Source organism: Anas platyrhynchos, chromosome 19 (genome assembly GCF_047663525.1).
Source record: "Anas platyrhynchos isolate ZD024472 breed Pekin duck chromosome 19, IASCAAS_PekinDuck_T2T, whole genome shotgun sequence".
Lineage (NCBI taxonomy): Eukaryota > Metazoa > Chordata > Aves > Anseriformes > Anatidae > Anas > Anas platyrhynchos.
Genome location: NC_092605.1, coordinates 6,936,786 through 6,950,281, shown reverse-complemented (window position 1 = coordinate 6,950,281; position 13,496 = coordinate 6,936,786). Strand labels below are relative to the sequence as shown.

At 37.5% G+C, this 13,496-nt stretch overlaps 1 protein-coding gene across 5 annotated transcripts in view; it reads right to left on the bottom strand.

Annotated features, from left to right (window-relative positions):
- The window catches only part of B3GNTL1 (UDP-GlcNAc:betaGal beta-1,3-N-acetylglucosaminyltransferase like 1), a 128,305-nt gene extending 117,084 nt beyond the window's left edge, over positions 1-11,221 (bottom strand). For 4 of the 5 annotated variants that reach the window (XR_005260234.2, XR_005260235.2, XM_038165608.2 and 1 more), the window contains exons 1-4: positions 11,049-11,221; positions 6,801-6,917; positions 6,576-6,675; positions 1,055-1,119 (exon numbers count right to left, since the gene is read on the bottom strand). Coding sequence is in view for 2 of the 5 variants with exons in the window: in XM_038165608.2 (XP_038021536.1) it covers positions 1,055-1,119; positions 6,576-6,675; positions 6,801-6,917; positions 11,049-11,111 (345 nt within the window). In the remaining 3 variants the exon portion in view is untranslated. Of the gene's footprint in view, positions 1-1,054; positions 1,120-6,575; positions 6,676-6,800; positions 6,918-9,923; positions 10,917-11,048 lie in introns of those variants that run through there. The other variant, XR_011804132.1, reaches the window with a different exon arrangement.
- Positions 11,222-13,496: the final 2,275 nt, after the last annotated feature.

Below are 13,496 nucleotides of genomic sequence, written 5' to 3'. Positions count from 1 at the left end.
GCATTTCAAAGCTTCACCCTCCTTAAACTTGTACACAAAGATTTATGTAAACATATTCTGTAAAAAAAATCACTAACAGGAAGCTAAGATAAATTCAAATATACTCTTTTAAAAAGGCAAAGTGTTGATATATACTTTATAATTTAATAACAGCAAGAATAAAGGCCAGTAAAGCCAACAGCAACATATGCCAAATTGCCTTGGGTCTTGCAACAGTACACTGTTGGGAAAAAAAAAATCTGCATAGCTGGTACAACAAATAGAGTTTGCAAACTGAAAGAACATCCAAAGTGAAAGCTGTGTGATTATAAGGCTGTAGAGTTCACCTCCCTACTCTCATGAAAAAGATCACGCCACTTTCTAATGAGCACAGACAATCATAATGTTAACTTGTACCCTACCTGAAAGCCTACACCTCCTGCAGCCATTTCCTCCTAGTACTACACTAAACCATAGCCAATTCAGAGGAAAGTATCAATCTTCAGGTGAAATTACACAAGATCAGTGAGCCTTAAAGGTCTTGCTCTTTTTGCCTGATCCTAGCCACATGGCACCATTCCTCAGATCAGCTATGCACATTTGTGAAACACTTCACTGCATATTAAGCTGTATAAAGTCAGATAGCTATCTGTGGGTTAGCGAGCTGAATGGGTTCACAGAAGGTATACAACAAAGGATAAAGAAAAAAAAAAGCAAGATGGGAGATGAGACATCTCCTATTTTGCATTAAAAAGCCAGTAGATTAGCTCTTAGTTTCTCATCTGTATCATTTTCTGAAGCATGTGGGAAAGCAAAAATTCTAAAAACAGCTAAACAGCAACTCTGCTTAACTCTGCTCGCAACCGCTTGTGAAATCTATAGGATCAAAGAATGGTATGAGGCTGTGGACATGCTACAGGTTGGAAGGCAACTTTAGGGCTATAAATAGTAACCACCATGTTTAACACCCAACCACCTTTAAAGAGCTTGTCTTTAAGGCAAACCAACCATGACATCAAAAATGATGAGACAATCTTTCAGACAAAACTGAGTCAAGCATGATGTATCAACTTACTGAATCCAGAAAGCAAAGATAGGCTCCCGAGCTCTGTATTACTGCTTGATTTTTAGCAAATCCAACTGTTGAGAAAATAAAGATAAAATTATATAGTAGCTTTAAACTTTGAAATTTTAAGCTTACTGCAGTTAGGAACAGACGAAAGAAAGTATAAAAATCAGTACCAAGCAAAATACGGATTTTTCCATATTTTAAACCAGGTAACTTTTAAATATTTAAATTGTATGTTCATTTCAGTATTATTCTGTGTGGTTAATCAGATGTACATGTCAAAATTCTACCACCAAGCAGAACTGAACTTTTACTAGCCCTCCCCAAAGATATAATACATAATATAAACCTTGAAGAGTCCAGCTACCTAGGCCTCACATCCAGTACACATCCAGATGATGAAAAACCTTGGCTGCATATACATATTCATCTCTTTAATCGTAACAAATAGCAACAAATTCTGAATTTAAAAAAAATAATACTAATCATAAAAGAAAGCACAAGAGACTGCTAGTCAACTTGTTCTCCCTACCTGGGGGCCAAGTCCTCAGTACACAAAAACAGTTCTGTTCCATTTTGCATGTTAAATACAAAGGATGCAAATACAAAAATTTCACCTGTCTTTAAAACACAGAAACATTAAAACAAAAAAAGTCTCATTAGGAAGTTAGAGAAAAATCAATGTTATGCAAGGAGGAGAGTACATGTCCAAAAAGCACAAATTTGCCTTATTTATACAATAACATGTTATACCATCTCTGGAAGACAACCCTAAAATATAAATTCAGTCAGATGACAATCCAGGCTTTTCTACCATGCCATTTCAGGAAGTTGAACTAGAAGAAAACTTTTTAGTCAGCTTAATTTCTGAAGCAGCACTGGACAGCACTGAAGGGTCAAATGAGCAACAAAGCAAAAAAAAAAAAAAAAAAAAAAAAAAGGAGGGGAGCAGGAATGCACGACCAAAGGTAAGGAAGGAACTGCAGCAACCAGCAGCGAGGTAAGTTCAGAAATGGAAACACATACAAGAAGTATGAGCTGGTTTACCTGGGATCACTTTTTATATGTAAACAAGGCCCAAGTACATTCTGGTCTTTGAATTCTTGTTACAGACAGCATTACAAGAAAAGACCATGCTATATCATATTATTCTGAAAAACCCTATAGAAATTCTATTTGGTTTTATATATATACATAATCATTTAAGCTTTATTTAAACTATTTCTGAAACTCACTCAGAGAATCCAGCTCAAGATTGCTCTGATATGCTTGCTAACCATGTGATGCAATGATATTTAACACTGTTGAGTTGATTTTTATTATTCTTTAAAGGGAAAATTGGAAAGATAAAGCCATGTCTCACCATGATTTGGAGTCAGGTAGTTTTAAATATTATTCCTTAAGTTCCTGATTTGGCATTTCAAAAAATTCAAAAGCTTTCTCTGTTCTTTTTGTGAGATCCATGTTTAAGTTTGCTCAGGAAACAAATTTAACTGGGCTCAAAGGTTCACTTAGTTTAATACACTTGCTCCTTGGCTATCTTGCTAAGTTGTCCAAGTAAAGAAAAAGACTTATGACTGCATTTCTTACTGCCTCAAAGGAACATTAGATCAACTGCCAAAGCAACAGTACTGATAAAGGCTCTTCCTTGTAACTGTTTTATTCTTATGTATTTCAAGTATTTTAATTCTCACTTCGTGGGTGTCTTTGAGTTACCTTAACTTCTCCATAGATTTCTTAGATTTATTACCTTAAAGCATATTTACATACAACTTTTTATACATGTATGAATATCTAATCTCATATATACAGTTACTCTCATTCTCTTTTTCTTTTGGCAGTAAAAAAGCAGCTGGCAAAGTCAGTACTTCACACAACAGCAGAGCTGGATCCTGGCATGAGTGATTCTAGTAGGAAACAACTGATGCAAGTTAGCAGGTCTGAACATGCCAAACAAGAAAAACCCTAATACTGCAGAGGTCCCTACTAAAGAAAGAGGAAAAAGTACAGGATAGAACAAAATTTGACCCAACATCAATCAAATCAATACTCAGATATACCATTACCAGCTGTAAAGCAGCCTGTATTTACATTTCAATCCTGCCATTAGTATACACTCCAACATTTCAACCATCTTCAGTATAAACTAACGAAGTCCAAGGAAATAATGAAGAAAAAAGTGAAGCAGATTCAAAGACAACTACAAGACGACAGTAATATTACTACATGAACTTTCTGAAATACCTCAGATCTTGTTTTCAAATAGAAACACTTAAAAAAAAATCTGAAGTATTAAATATTCATTCTGAAAAAGAGTTGGAAAATATTTATTAAGATTAAGACAGAAACCATCCTGAAGCTTTTCTTATGCTAGTTTTTTTTTTTTTAAATAGATAATATGCATATTTAAAAAACTATTAAAATGAGATATAATTCCCTGTAGAAGAAACTAAATATTAAAAAGTTTTCACCACAATGAATCCTATGTTTGGCATGAGTTAAAGAATTTCTTTAATATTACTCTACTGAAGAAAATCAAATGTTTGTGCCAGGTCTCTGAGTTTTGTAAGGCCTGCTTACTTGGTGAAAAGAGCCTGTTACCATGGTTACAACCGTAAAAACTTAAGCCTCAGTGAGATATTAACATTCCTTACTCTTGGAAAGAAAAAGGTTTCCTTTTTTTAGGCGTGACCCTTTCTTTTTTTCTAGGTCCCCCCCTTTCTTTTACATGTTAGAAAAGAATCAGAAATAAATCCTAATCTTGTGTAAATAGTTGAAGATGTGAAGCCTGACTAGTACATTGTTTCTGTACTAAAGCATCTTCTATTAAAGGAAAGACTCCTTACAGTTGTAACTAGTCCTTAACATAATAAAAGTAAATCACTGAAAGCAAACAAATACTATGGATTTCAAGTAACCTGCTCCTAAAATGTAACAACCATGAAGAAAAGATGTCCTCATTTTAATGGTGACCTGAGAGTGACTTCCACATGAATAAGCTTTTTTTATTAAAAAAAAAAAAAAAACTATGCATTTCATACTATTATTTAAAACAATGCTCACAGCTGTGCCCCTTTCCAACAATTTCTTAAAGATTTGTTCAGGTTTCAGCTATCCTAACACTGGCAAATACATGTTAAAACAAAAATTAATCTGACATCTCTCTTTAATGGCACAAGATACTCATTGGAGTTCACAACTCAAACTTAGTTTCAGTTTCCTAGAGTGCAAAGGTGAACTGACTTTGGAGTATTACCATAAATTATCGTCAAAACCTTGCACCTGTGTTCTTGCAAACTACAACTAGTTTACACATGCCATTAATACAAGTCTATTTGGAGCAAGACTTTATACATAGGAAATATTTTATTAAAATGGAAACTATATAACAAGATGGCATTAACAATAAATCACAACCTCTTTAGCTTTTTAGATCATCAGCTACTAAAAGAGGTAAGATTTTAAAGAAGACAGATCACCCAGTAGTTAAGGTGGAAAAAAAGGAAAATAAATAAGTTTCCTGGAATACAAGAAATTCTTTATATTGTTTAACTCCAGCATATCAGTTGCCCAAAAGTATTTGCTCTACCAACCTTGTCTCATCACCAGCTCAACAGTGCTAATATTACAAGCTGCACTGTCAAAACAACAACAGATCACGCTAGAAAGGTTAAAACATTAAAATTACTTATAGTAACAGATATGTTGCTATACTTCAGTACTGCTAGGTCTGATGACTGTTAAAAAAAAAAAAAATGCTTTAAAGAAGTCTATAGTCAAAGGAAATGAAAGCAAATAAAGCCAGGGGCCTACACCAAGTCACAGATGAATTCAGTTCAGAAACTCGTAGTTATTTGTGTTTCAACAATGGGATGAAAATTAAGCCTTCTGAAACAGAACTGGGCTTTTCCATAGTAAGACCAATTTGACTGGTCTATAAATCTGGGTTTCTTTTCAGTTACAAACAGGATATTGTGTTAAAAAAAAACAAGCTTACCAGATGTTGTTACAGTGTTTCCACAATGTGTCTCTTAATTTAGATTATCTTGAAAGACACAAATTTTGATGAAATTTTATATTAATTCCTACCTGGCTACTCATTGTCACAAAACCTAGAATGACAGAAATATTCTATTTACAGCTCTCATAAAAATATGAGCAGTGTTCTGTTTGCTTCGTCCTCTTATTGATCTTCAGAACACAGTCGTGATCCTCCAACTTTAATGCCACTCAACATCTGCTTCTTCAAAGAGCAACATACTTTCATTTCTATTTTACATTTTAGCAAGCTTGTCTGCTTAAAAAAAAGCCCAAACATAAAACAAACCAAAAAGAAGAAAAAATGATAGCGATATTTGTTTGTTATCTCTTCCAGTGGCTAAATGCAATTTGCAGTAGCATGTAAATCAATAGGGAATCCCACTACGGATCTGTCAGGTAGCTCACTGCACATATTGGTTTAGCCTCTTGTGTAAATACCAAGGAGTTTTAGTGTGAGTTTTTAGCTCCCACATCAAAACTTGTTTTAAAGCTCTGTTTTGATCTGATCAAAGTGGTATCAAAAATGCATTTTCCATTTCACTCCAGGCCTCTGACCCTTCAACAAAAGCAAACACTGGCTTTTCCTCCACTTCTGACAAAAAGAGTGAGATTAAAATTAAAAACATAGAAGTTTTACAGTTCATATCCCACCATCTGCATCTTCATCCTGCAGCAAAGTACTTCATAATTCAACATGATTGTTATTTACAGCCCAATTGCAAAACCCCAGAACCACCTCTCCATTTGGCTTGGACCACAAATTTAACTGTTTTAAATCTGTAGAGTTTTGCAATGGCAGCATTAAGAAACCTGCAATCTCCACATTACAGAACATGGCCAAGTTTTTCCACAGCCATTAATAAGTAAAAAATAAAAATAATAATCTGTGACTTTTAATTAAATTGCATTGTTTATAAAGTTGGACTTTACTCCAAGGAATGTATCTTGGGAAAGGGGGAAATCGTTCAAGTGACTGAGAAGCAAGACTGAGATTCAGGAGGAAAATAAACCTTTTCACATAATTTTGCTTGTTAGTCTTTATTTCACATTTTCAGGGTCTGCTCTACAATCCTGACAAGCACTTAAATGATTTTTAAATGATTATGTAAGAAATCTTGTATTTCTTTTTTCTTAAGACATATCTTCTGAAGATAAATCGGATATCAGAAAGCCACAGTAAAATTGTAAGCATTAACAACATTGTGTACACTTCAATTAAACAAAATTCTTTTGCTGAGTAGAGAATAAGTATCAAGCCAAGTTCTTCTTTCCTGGCCATATAAACAAATCTTATGGAGCCAAAAACAACAGGGCCAAATTCTAAATTGGAATGAGTTTTTGTTTTCCAGACCTCCGCGTCCAATGTGTTTTTTTTTTTCCATTGCAATGCAAGTGGCTACTAAGACACTTCTCAAAGTAAAACAGTGTTGTCTATCATAGCAACCTAACTCTTTAAAAAAAAAAAAATCACTATTAAGTTACATACCTCCTCGAGGTTGAGATGAATTATTGCTACCGATGATTACTGGAACACCAGCATCTTCCAACTTCATCTTCCATTTTGCAATGATTTCAGCTGAACTGTCCTAGAAAAATGATGACAGAGGTGCAGCTATTCTATTTTGTGTGGTGAACCAAACAGCCCAAATAAAAATTTCTATCAGAGACAGTATTGACTTGGACAGCATTTTCAATAAAGTCTGAAACATACCTTGCTGGCATCATTAAAAACTGACAGCTCCATCGTTTGTTTAAAATCTTGTTCCCAGACAGACTTCAGGCACTCATCTAACCAGCATTCACTATTGTGAACAGGCACAATGACAGACTACAAAAAAAAAGAAAAAGTCAGTAACACTATTTTTTGTCCTTACACTACAAGAATATTCATTAAAAAAAGAGAAGTGCCAGATCTTTCTGAAACTAACTTTCACCAAAAAGGGATCACAAGAATATGGAAGTAGGCAAGGTACCTTTATTTTCATTTTAAATACACGATTTGCTTTCACCTCTCTCAAACTTCACATTTTCTGAGTTCTACTTTTGGTAGATCTCCAAGGAAACAAGAGACTACTGAACGAAAAATGCTAACAAGCCATCGATAACACAACACTAACTTGCTTCTAGTATTCCTGCATTTCGTAAGACACTCTTTGCTTCTATCTTCCATTAATAGATCTTACTCATCAATTTTTCTTCTGACTTATTACCTAACTGGAGATGTTGTATGTGCAGCCTGAATCCTTGGACTCTAGACGAGTTTTTTAAATGGTTTTATCTAAAATTGATATCAAACACATTAGAAGATGACTTATGACATAGTTCCTTAGTCTCTCATTTCAATTACAGGCTTTCCTCCTATAGCCTCTGTTGTTTCAGCCCCATAAGCATTGTGTGAAAACTTATCTGAAATCTTCATTTTAAAATTGGTTACAAATCGCAGATGAGGGATTTCTCTGTTTAAGTACTCATCAGTATTCTCATTTTTAACCCCAAAAATTGTTTCTATATCTCAAAAAAGAATACCTTCCATTCACAGCATGCCAGTCCTAGGATATTTGCCGCAGTAACAGTACACTGGCAATGTCCGTAAAGGGGGAGGCCAAATCAGTACCTGCTAAGGTGCCTTATAACAGATGGGGAATTTAAGACAAAGAGCCCAAGTAACTTGTAAAAAGCTTCACAGGACATTTTAAGAAGTTCCTAGAAACAGAACTCTAAGTCCTTATCATGTGGTGTAACCATAAACACACACTTGGAAGAACCAGACGATTAGTTCCTACTGTGAGCACGTGAAAATCTTGAGAAGCTACCAGAAGAGCACTGAAATGGACTTGTTACAGATCTGGCAAACACACACAAATGCACACATTAGGAGCTATTGTGCATACTGTTTTTTTTCTTTTTTTTTTTTTTCCTTATACACAGTACAATATATGTACACTCAGATACCACAGAGTACAATGTACAGTAACAATGACTAACAAATAAAAAGCTTAACAGCATTGCACAGCAAAATAAAAATATATATATACTGGTCTAAAATGAATGAACATCCTGATTTTTGGCAGGATGTTGTGACAGGAAAAAGGGGTATTTAAAACGAGTAGAGGCAAAGGTATCTACATTTTTAAGCAAAGAAAGTCTTTGACCTGTTGTAGAGAGATAAGCAAGTAAAATAAGGACAAAGTAAAAAAAAAAAAAAAAAAGAAAAAAAAAGTCAAGTTGAATACAAAAAAATACAACAAAGAAAAAAAAAAAGATTATTTCATAAGTATGGCTCAATAGTGCATTTAGACTTCAAAAACTAAGCAGGCCTGAGATCCTAAACCAATATATCCAAATTGCTCAGGATTTTAATATCCCTTACGCTTAGATTGCAATTAAAATAAGCCCCTAAATGTTCATGCTAATCAATCTAACATATTCATTCAGAAAGAAGAGCATTCTCCATTTTTTCCAATGCAGTTTTGGACATCCAGAATAGTCACTCATTCTTCATCTTTTTTTTTTTCTTTTTCTTTTTATTTTTATTTTACCTAACTCAGTACGATTTTGACTATACCGTCACAAACTGGCTTGACATTGGTTTGAAAACTGTAAAACTGGAACTTATTTACTTTTTTTCCATAGTGAGCTCCTGTTTTCAGTCAGAGCGGCAGCGCAAATTATCATTCAAGGACTTTTCTGCTCAGCTTGAACTGAAAACAGTAAAAGCAGTACTTCAACGGCAGCACAGATAGAAGCAATCCAGAGGTCACTAACTCTGATCTCAACAGAGCAACTAATAACAGATTAGCATGCTCTTGAACATTTTCCTGTGAGCAAGTTCTACTTTCACACAACTGTCACAGCAACGGAAAGCTACATGCCTGTCAAAATATGGTACAGCACTGAATTGCTGATGCTTCCACATAAAACTTGAAAAATTAACAAATCCATACAAATAACTGCACACAGCAATATGATTAAAATGCCTGAGTACTACTAACACACGGTAGCAAAGAAATTCCTTGGGTTCTCCTGTTCTTAGTTTACTGTTCTTCTGCATTTGTGTTTTTTTTCTTGTTTTGTTTTTAGACCAAAGAGAAATACACCACAGAGGTTAACTTTTCACTTCTCTCTAGTTCATTTGTACATTTGTAGCCAGGCTTAAAAGCTGTAGTTGGCACTTGCCCCGAGCTGGGTACCTATAAACTGACTTTTACCATTGTGTGACTGTACCAAAGCACTCCAGTCTCCATGGTTCATTTAAAAAGGGAAAAACGTGAACGTGGGCACAATATTTCATGTATGGGTGCAGATTTGTAGAAAAAAAGTCATCTGGTAGTAGCCTGAAGAGATCCTGCCTTGATGTTCAGTCCCAGGACAAAACCAACTACAGCTCTGTCACTGCTGACAAATCACAGTCTCCAGTGAGAAACACCAGCCTTGCTACAGCAATCTCTAAAAGCAGGTCCCTAAGGGAGACCTGGAACACAGTTTTCCTAATGTCTTAAAGCCTTTTGCTCACTTGATGCTAACTACCACTGCCCACTCACAGCACAGGTTATTGTTTGAGTTCTCTTTGCAGCATTTTTATATTTTAAAACTGTCACCACAACAGAGAACGACAAATACACATAATGCTCCTTTAAATAAACTGCACATAACTAATGTGTTTTTGTCATTACAGGGTCAACTGAGTGACAACTGAGTCCGAATTATTCTTTTATTACCTGAGACTGACTTATAGCGAAATCCAGCAGAGGAGCATTTCATGGCCTAATGGCCAAGCACAACAGTTAGAATACAGCATTATGATCTGATCTGGATTGGAGCATTGTGACATTACCTGATTTCCTCTGGACTTCAAAGTTCTAGAATAAGGCCTGAAGTGATTTTAGGTGGTTTCAGTGAAGTCGTTTTGCTCTGACTAAGCTGAAGATGATTCATGGCTGCTCTGCTAAGTGAGTTTTGATGTATGGAAAAATGACAGAATGCTAACTGATTAGCAGATACTTCAACCCTGTTTCTTCTACAAATATATTACTCAACAACATAACTCTTCCCTCAGCTACGCTACTGAAAAACAATACAACAATCACAAGGTTGGAGACATGTGAGTTAAAAAAAAAAAAAAATTACAGAAACTGTGCAACTCACTTTTACACCCAAGAAACCTCTTGTTTCTAGTGTTACCTCCTCTATTGAGGGCATACACCATAAACAACCCCAAAGTGAAATGTTATTTTCAGCTTCAGCAAATTCCAGTTCACATTGGCTCCTACCAATCTCCGTATGTGAATGTGGAAAATATTTTTTTTTTTAATCATTTTAACACCACTGAAGATTTTACAGAAGTCAGAAACTGTTACTCTTAAATGATGGTTTTCATATTAGGATTCCAAACCCTTTAAAAACTCAGGGTTGTTGGCAGAAATCTGCTGGTTTTGTCAAACCTCATACATGGGATACTTTAAATGAACCCAGGATGACTTTTAGGACATAAGCTTTGACCTGCTTTTAGGCTTTGAGATTCTGTGAAGTTCTTCATTTTCACTTGCCTAATAATCTGTGTTATTTTGCTTTTTTTCAGGACCAGTATGTTTGCCTCGCTAAACCTAAATATAAATTGCGGCCAAACTGTATCTGCGGTACTTGTATACGTTTGGGTACGTGTATATATTTGCTAAAGAAAAATTAATTAAAAACAAAACCTTCAAGGGAGAAGAAAGAGCTCTGTAGGAGTTTTACGGCTCTCTTTTCAAACCCAGGTAACCAAACGTGCCCAGAGCCTCACTCCCTGAGGCCAACCAGGTCTCGAGGCTGCTTCCCCTCACAGCCCCTCCAAACTCATCCCACTGCCCCTGCACACCCACCCCTCTGCCTTCCCCCACAGCCCCTCCCAACCCTTCCCTCTGCCTTCAGCCCTCCCGACACCCCGATGAAGGCCCGGAGCCCCCCCAGCCCCACGCACCACCTGCACGCCGCAGCCCGGCCCCGCCGGGGGGCTCCCGGCCGCCCCCCCCGCCTCCGCCATGGCCCCTTCGCCCCCGGGGGGAGGCGGGGCTGCCCGGGGGCTCCCGGCAGGGCGGGAGGCCGTTTCTCTTCAGGACCGGCCCCGCCGCAACGCCCCCCCACCCTTCACGGCCGAGCACCGGGGCCGCCACCGAGCGCCCCCCCGCCCCCGTCCCCTCAGGCCCGGTGCAGCCGCCACAGCCCGGAGGACCAACGATAGATGAGGGCGGTTGCAGAGAGGCCGGAAGCGCCGGCGGGGCGGCGCGCGCCGCTCTAGGAGGCGGCGAGCAGCGAGGCGCTGAGGGGAGCGGGGCCCGGCCCGGCTCGGTCCCGGGGCTGAGCCCGGCCCGTGAGGGCTGCCCCGGCCGCCGGCGGATCTCTGTCGCTTGTCTTGAAGTTTACAAGCGTTGCTGCGTGTGTGTGGGGCTGCTCCAAGGGGTGTGCTGGCCCCCTGGTGCCAAAGCTGAAGGGCCGGTGTGGGGACGCGCTGATGTCTTAAATAAACGTCTTAAATAAATATCTGCACTTTCCCACATGTTCTTTAATTCAGTTTGTTCGCCGCGTCTGTCTTTAGTACTTCCCTGGGTTAAGACTGTCCTGTTCAGTGCTACCATTGTATTTTTAATAACCTTTAAAAGACAACAGAAATTGATGGTAATGATATCATTATTGATCATTTACTTACTCCAGCCATGACTGAGCAACCACTTACTCCCTTGAAAGTACTCACAACTAAAAGGGAGCGCGAGACCAGGCCCTGTACAACAACCTATTCAGAATTTTTAAAATTTGCACAAAGCAATCTTTGTCGAGCAAAATCCTGAGATTATCCCCTGTTTATCTGAAGAGCCTGTTAAACAGCTAGACAATTCAAGGAGCAAACAGAGCAGAGTTATCTTAAAATGTTTGTTGGCACACAAATCGGAGAACTGAGGAGGTGCGGAAGACAGCCAAGCAGTAATTCATCCTCGGAATCTATTTCAAATTATCTACACAGCTTCTTTCCATCTAGCTTTGGTTTAATCTCGCTGTGAACAGCATCGCTAAATATGATCATTTCTTTTTTTTTTTTTTTTTTTTTTCTGGCGACAAAAACTGCTAGCGCTTTTACGTTGCCTGCATGCCTTGCTTTATCTAAGAAAGTGTAGAAGGGTATTGCTTTACTCATGCTGAACCAAACAAAAGTTCCAGTCAGAGACCAAGGCCTCATTATGCAAACCAGCCTACAAAACCCAGAGCAAACCCCTTGCTTCCTTCCCCAAGGAAAGAGAACCCATCAAAACCACCAGAAATATTTTCTAAGTTATATTCTGTAGCTGACCACAGAGGGTAACTAAATAAAGTTACTTAAAATGGGATTCTTATGTTGGAGGTTTTTGGACAGAATTTTAAAGGCCCACAAACATGAAAAAATTGTTCCATGGGACTTCAATACAACCTAGGCGTCTAACTTCCACTCTGAGAGCCTTTACCTAACTGGCTTTTGAAAACCTACCAGGAATTTCTGTGTTCTTGGGCAACTAAGTTGTTTTCAAAACAACAGTTCATTGTTTCAGTGCCTATTCTTCTTTCATGTGGGTCAGAATGAAAAGAGGTCTCCTAATGCTGCCATGACAGACTTATTTAGAAGCAAGCACAAATGCTTTGAGCCTAGTTGTACTTCCAATTGCTTTACTTTGAAAATTTTCACAGTGGTAGGGAACAGCACGCAAATATTTGCTTCAGTTAGAAGTGCTACAGAATCAAAGAATATCTCCTTATACTTGTCTTCAGCTTTATTTCTGATCATCTCTTTAGGATCATTACTGCAAGATTGCAAATTCTGAACACTTCAGCTATAAATAGATTTTTTTTTCTTATCTTGGTGGAAAGACATATCTAGGAAGTAACCTTGTTTTCATTACTCTGTCACTTCAAATATGGCACAGTCTAGTTATAGCATGAACAACTTAGACCTAGAGAGTTGTAAGCACAGATCAATTGATTTCACTGGAAATTAAAATTTAAAAAAAAAAAAAAAAAAAACTGTTCATGTAGGGTATCACTAGGGTTATTTAGGGCAAATATTCTTGGGTTGAGTCCTTTTCCAAAGGACAAGCTAAACGGGGGGGGTGAGGGGGGAATGGAGATTATCTGTACAAAGATGTTTGGTATTGTAGAGAATGGCAACTTTTATATTTATTGGAAAGACAGAATAAGCAAGTATAGGGGTTTCTTCTAACACATTTGTCTCTGAATTTACAAGTTTCAGTAATAGTCCCAGAGTACACCATGTTGAAAGAATCATTCAATAAAGTAGGTAAAATATTCAGCCTAGAGATAGTTTTGAAACCACTTTTATTCAAAGAATGCTTTTAGCCTCCAAAAAATGCTGTTATTTTCATAAACCATCACAGCTGAGTGGCAA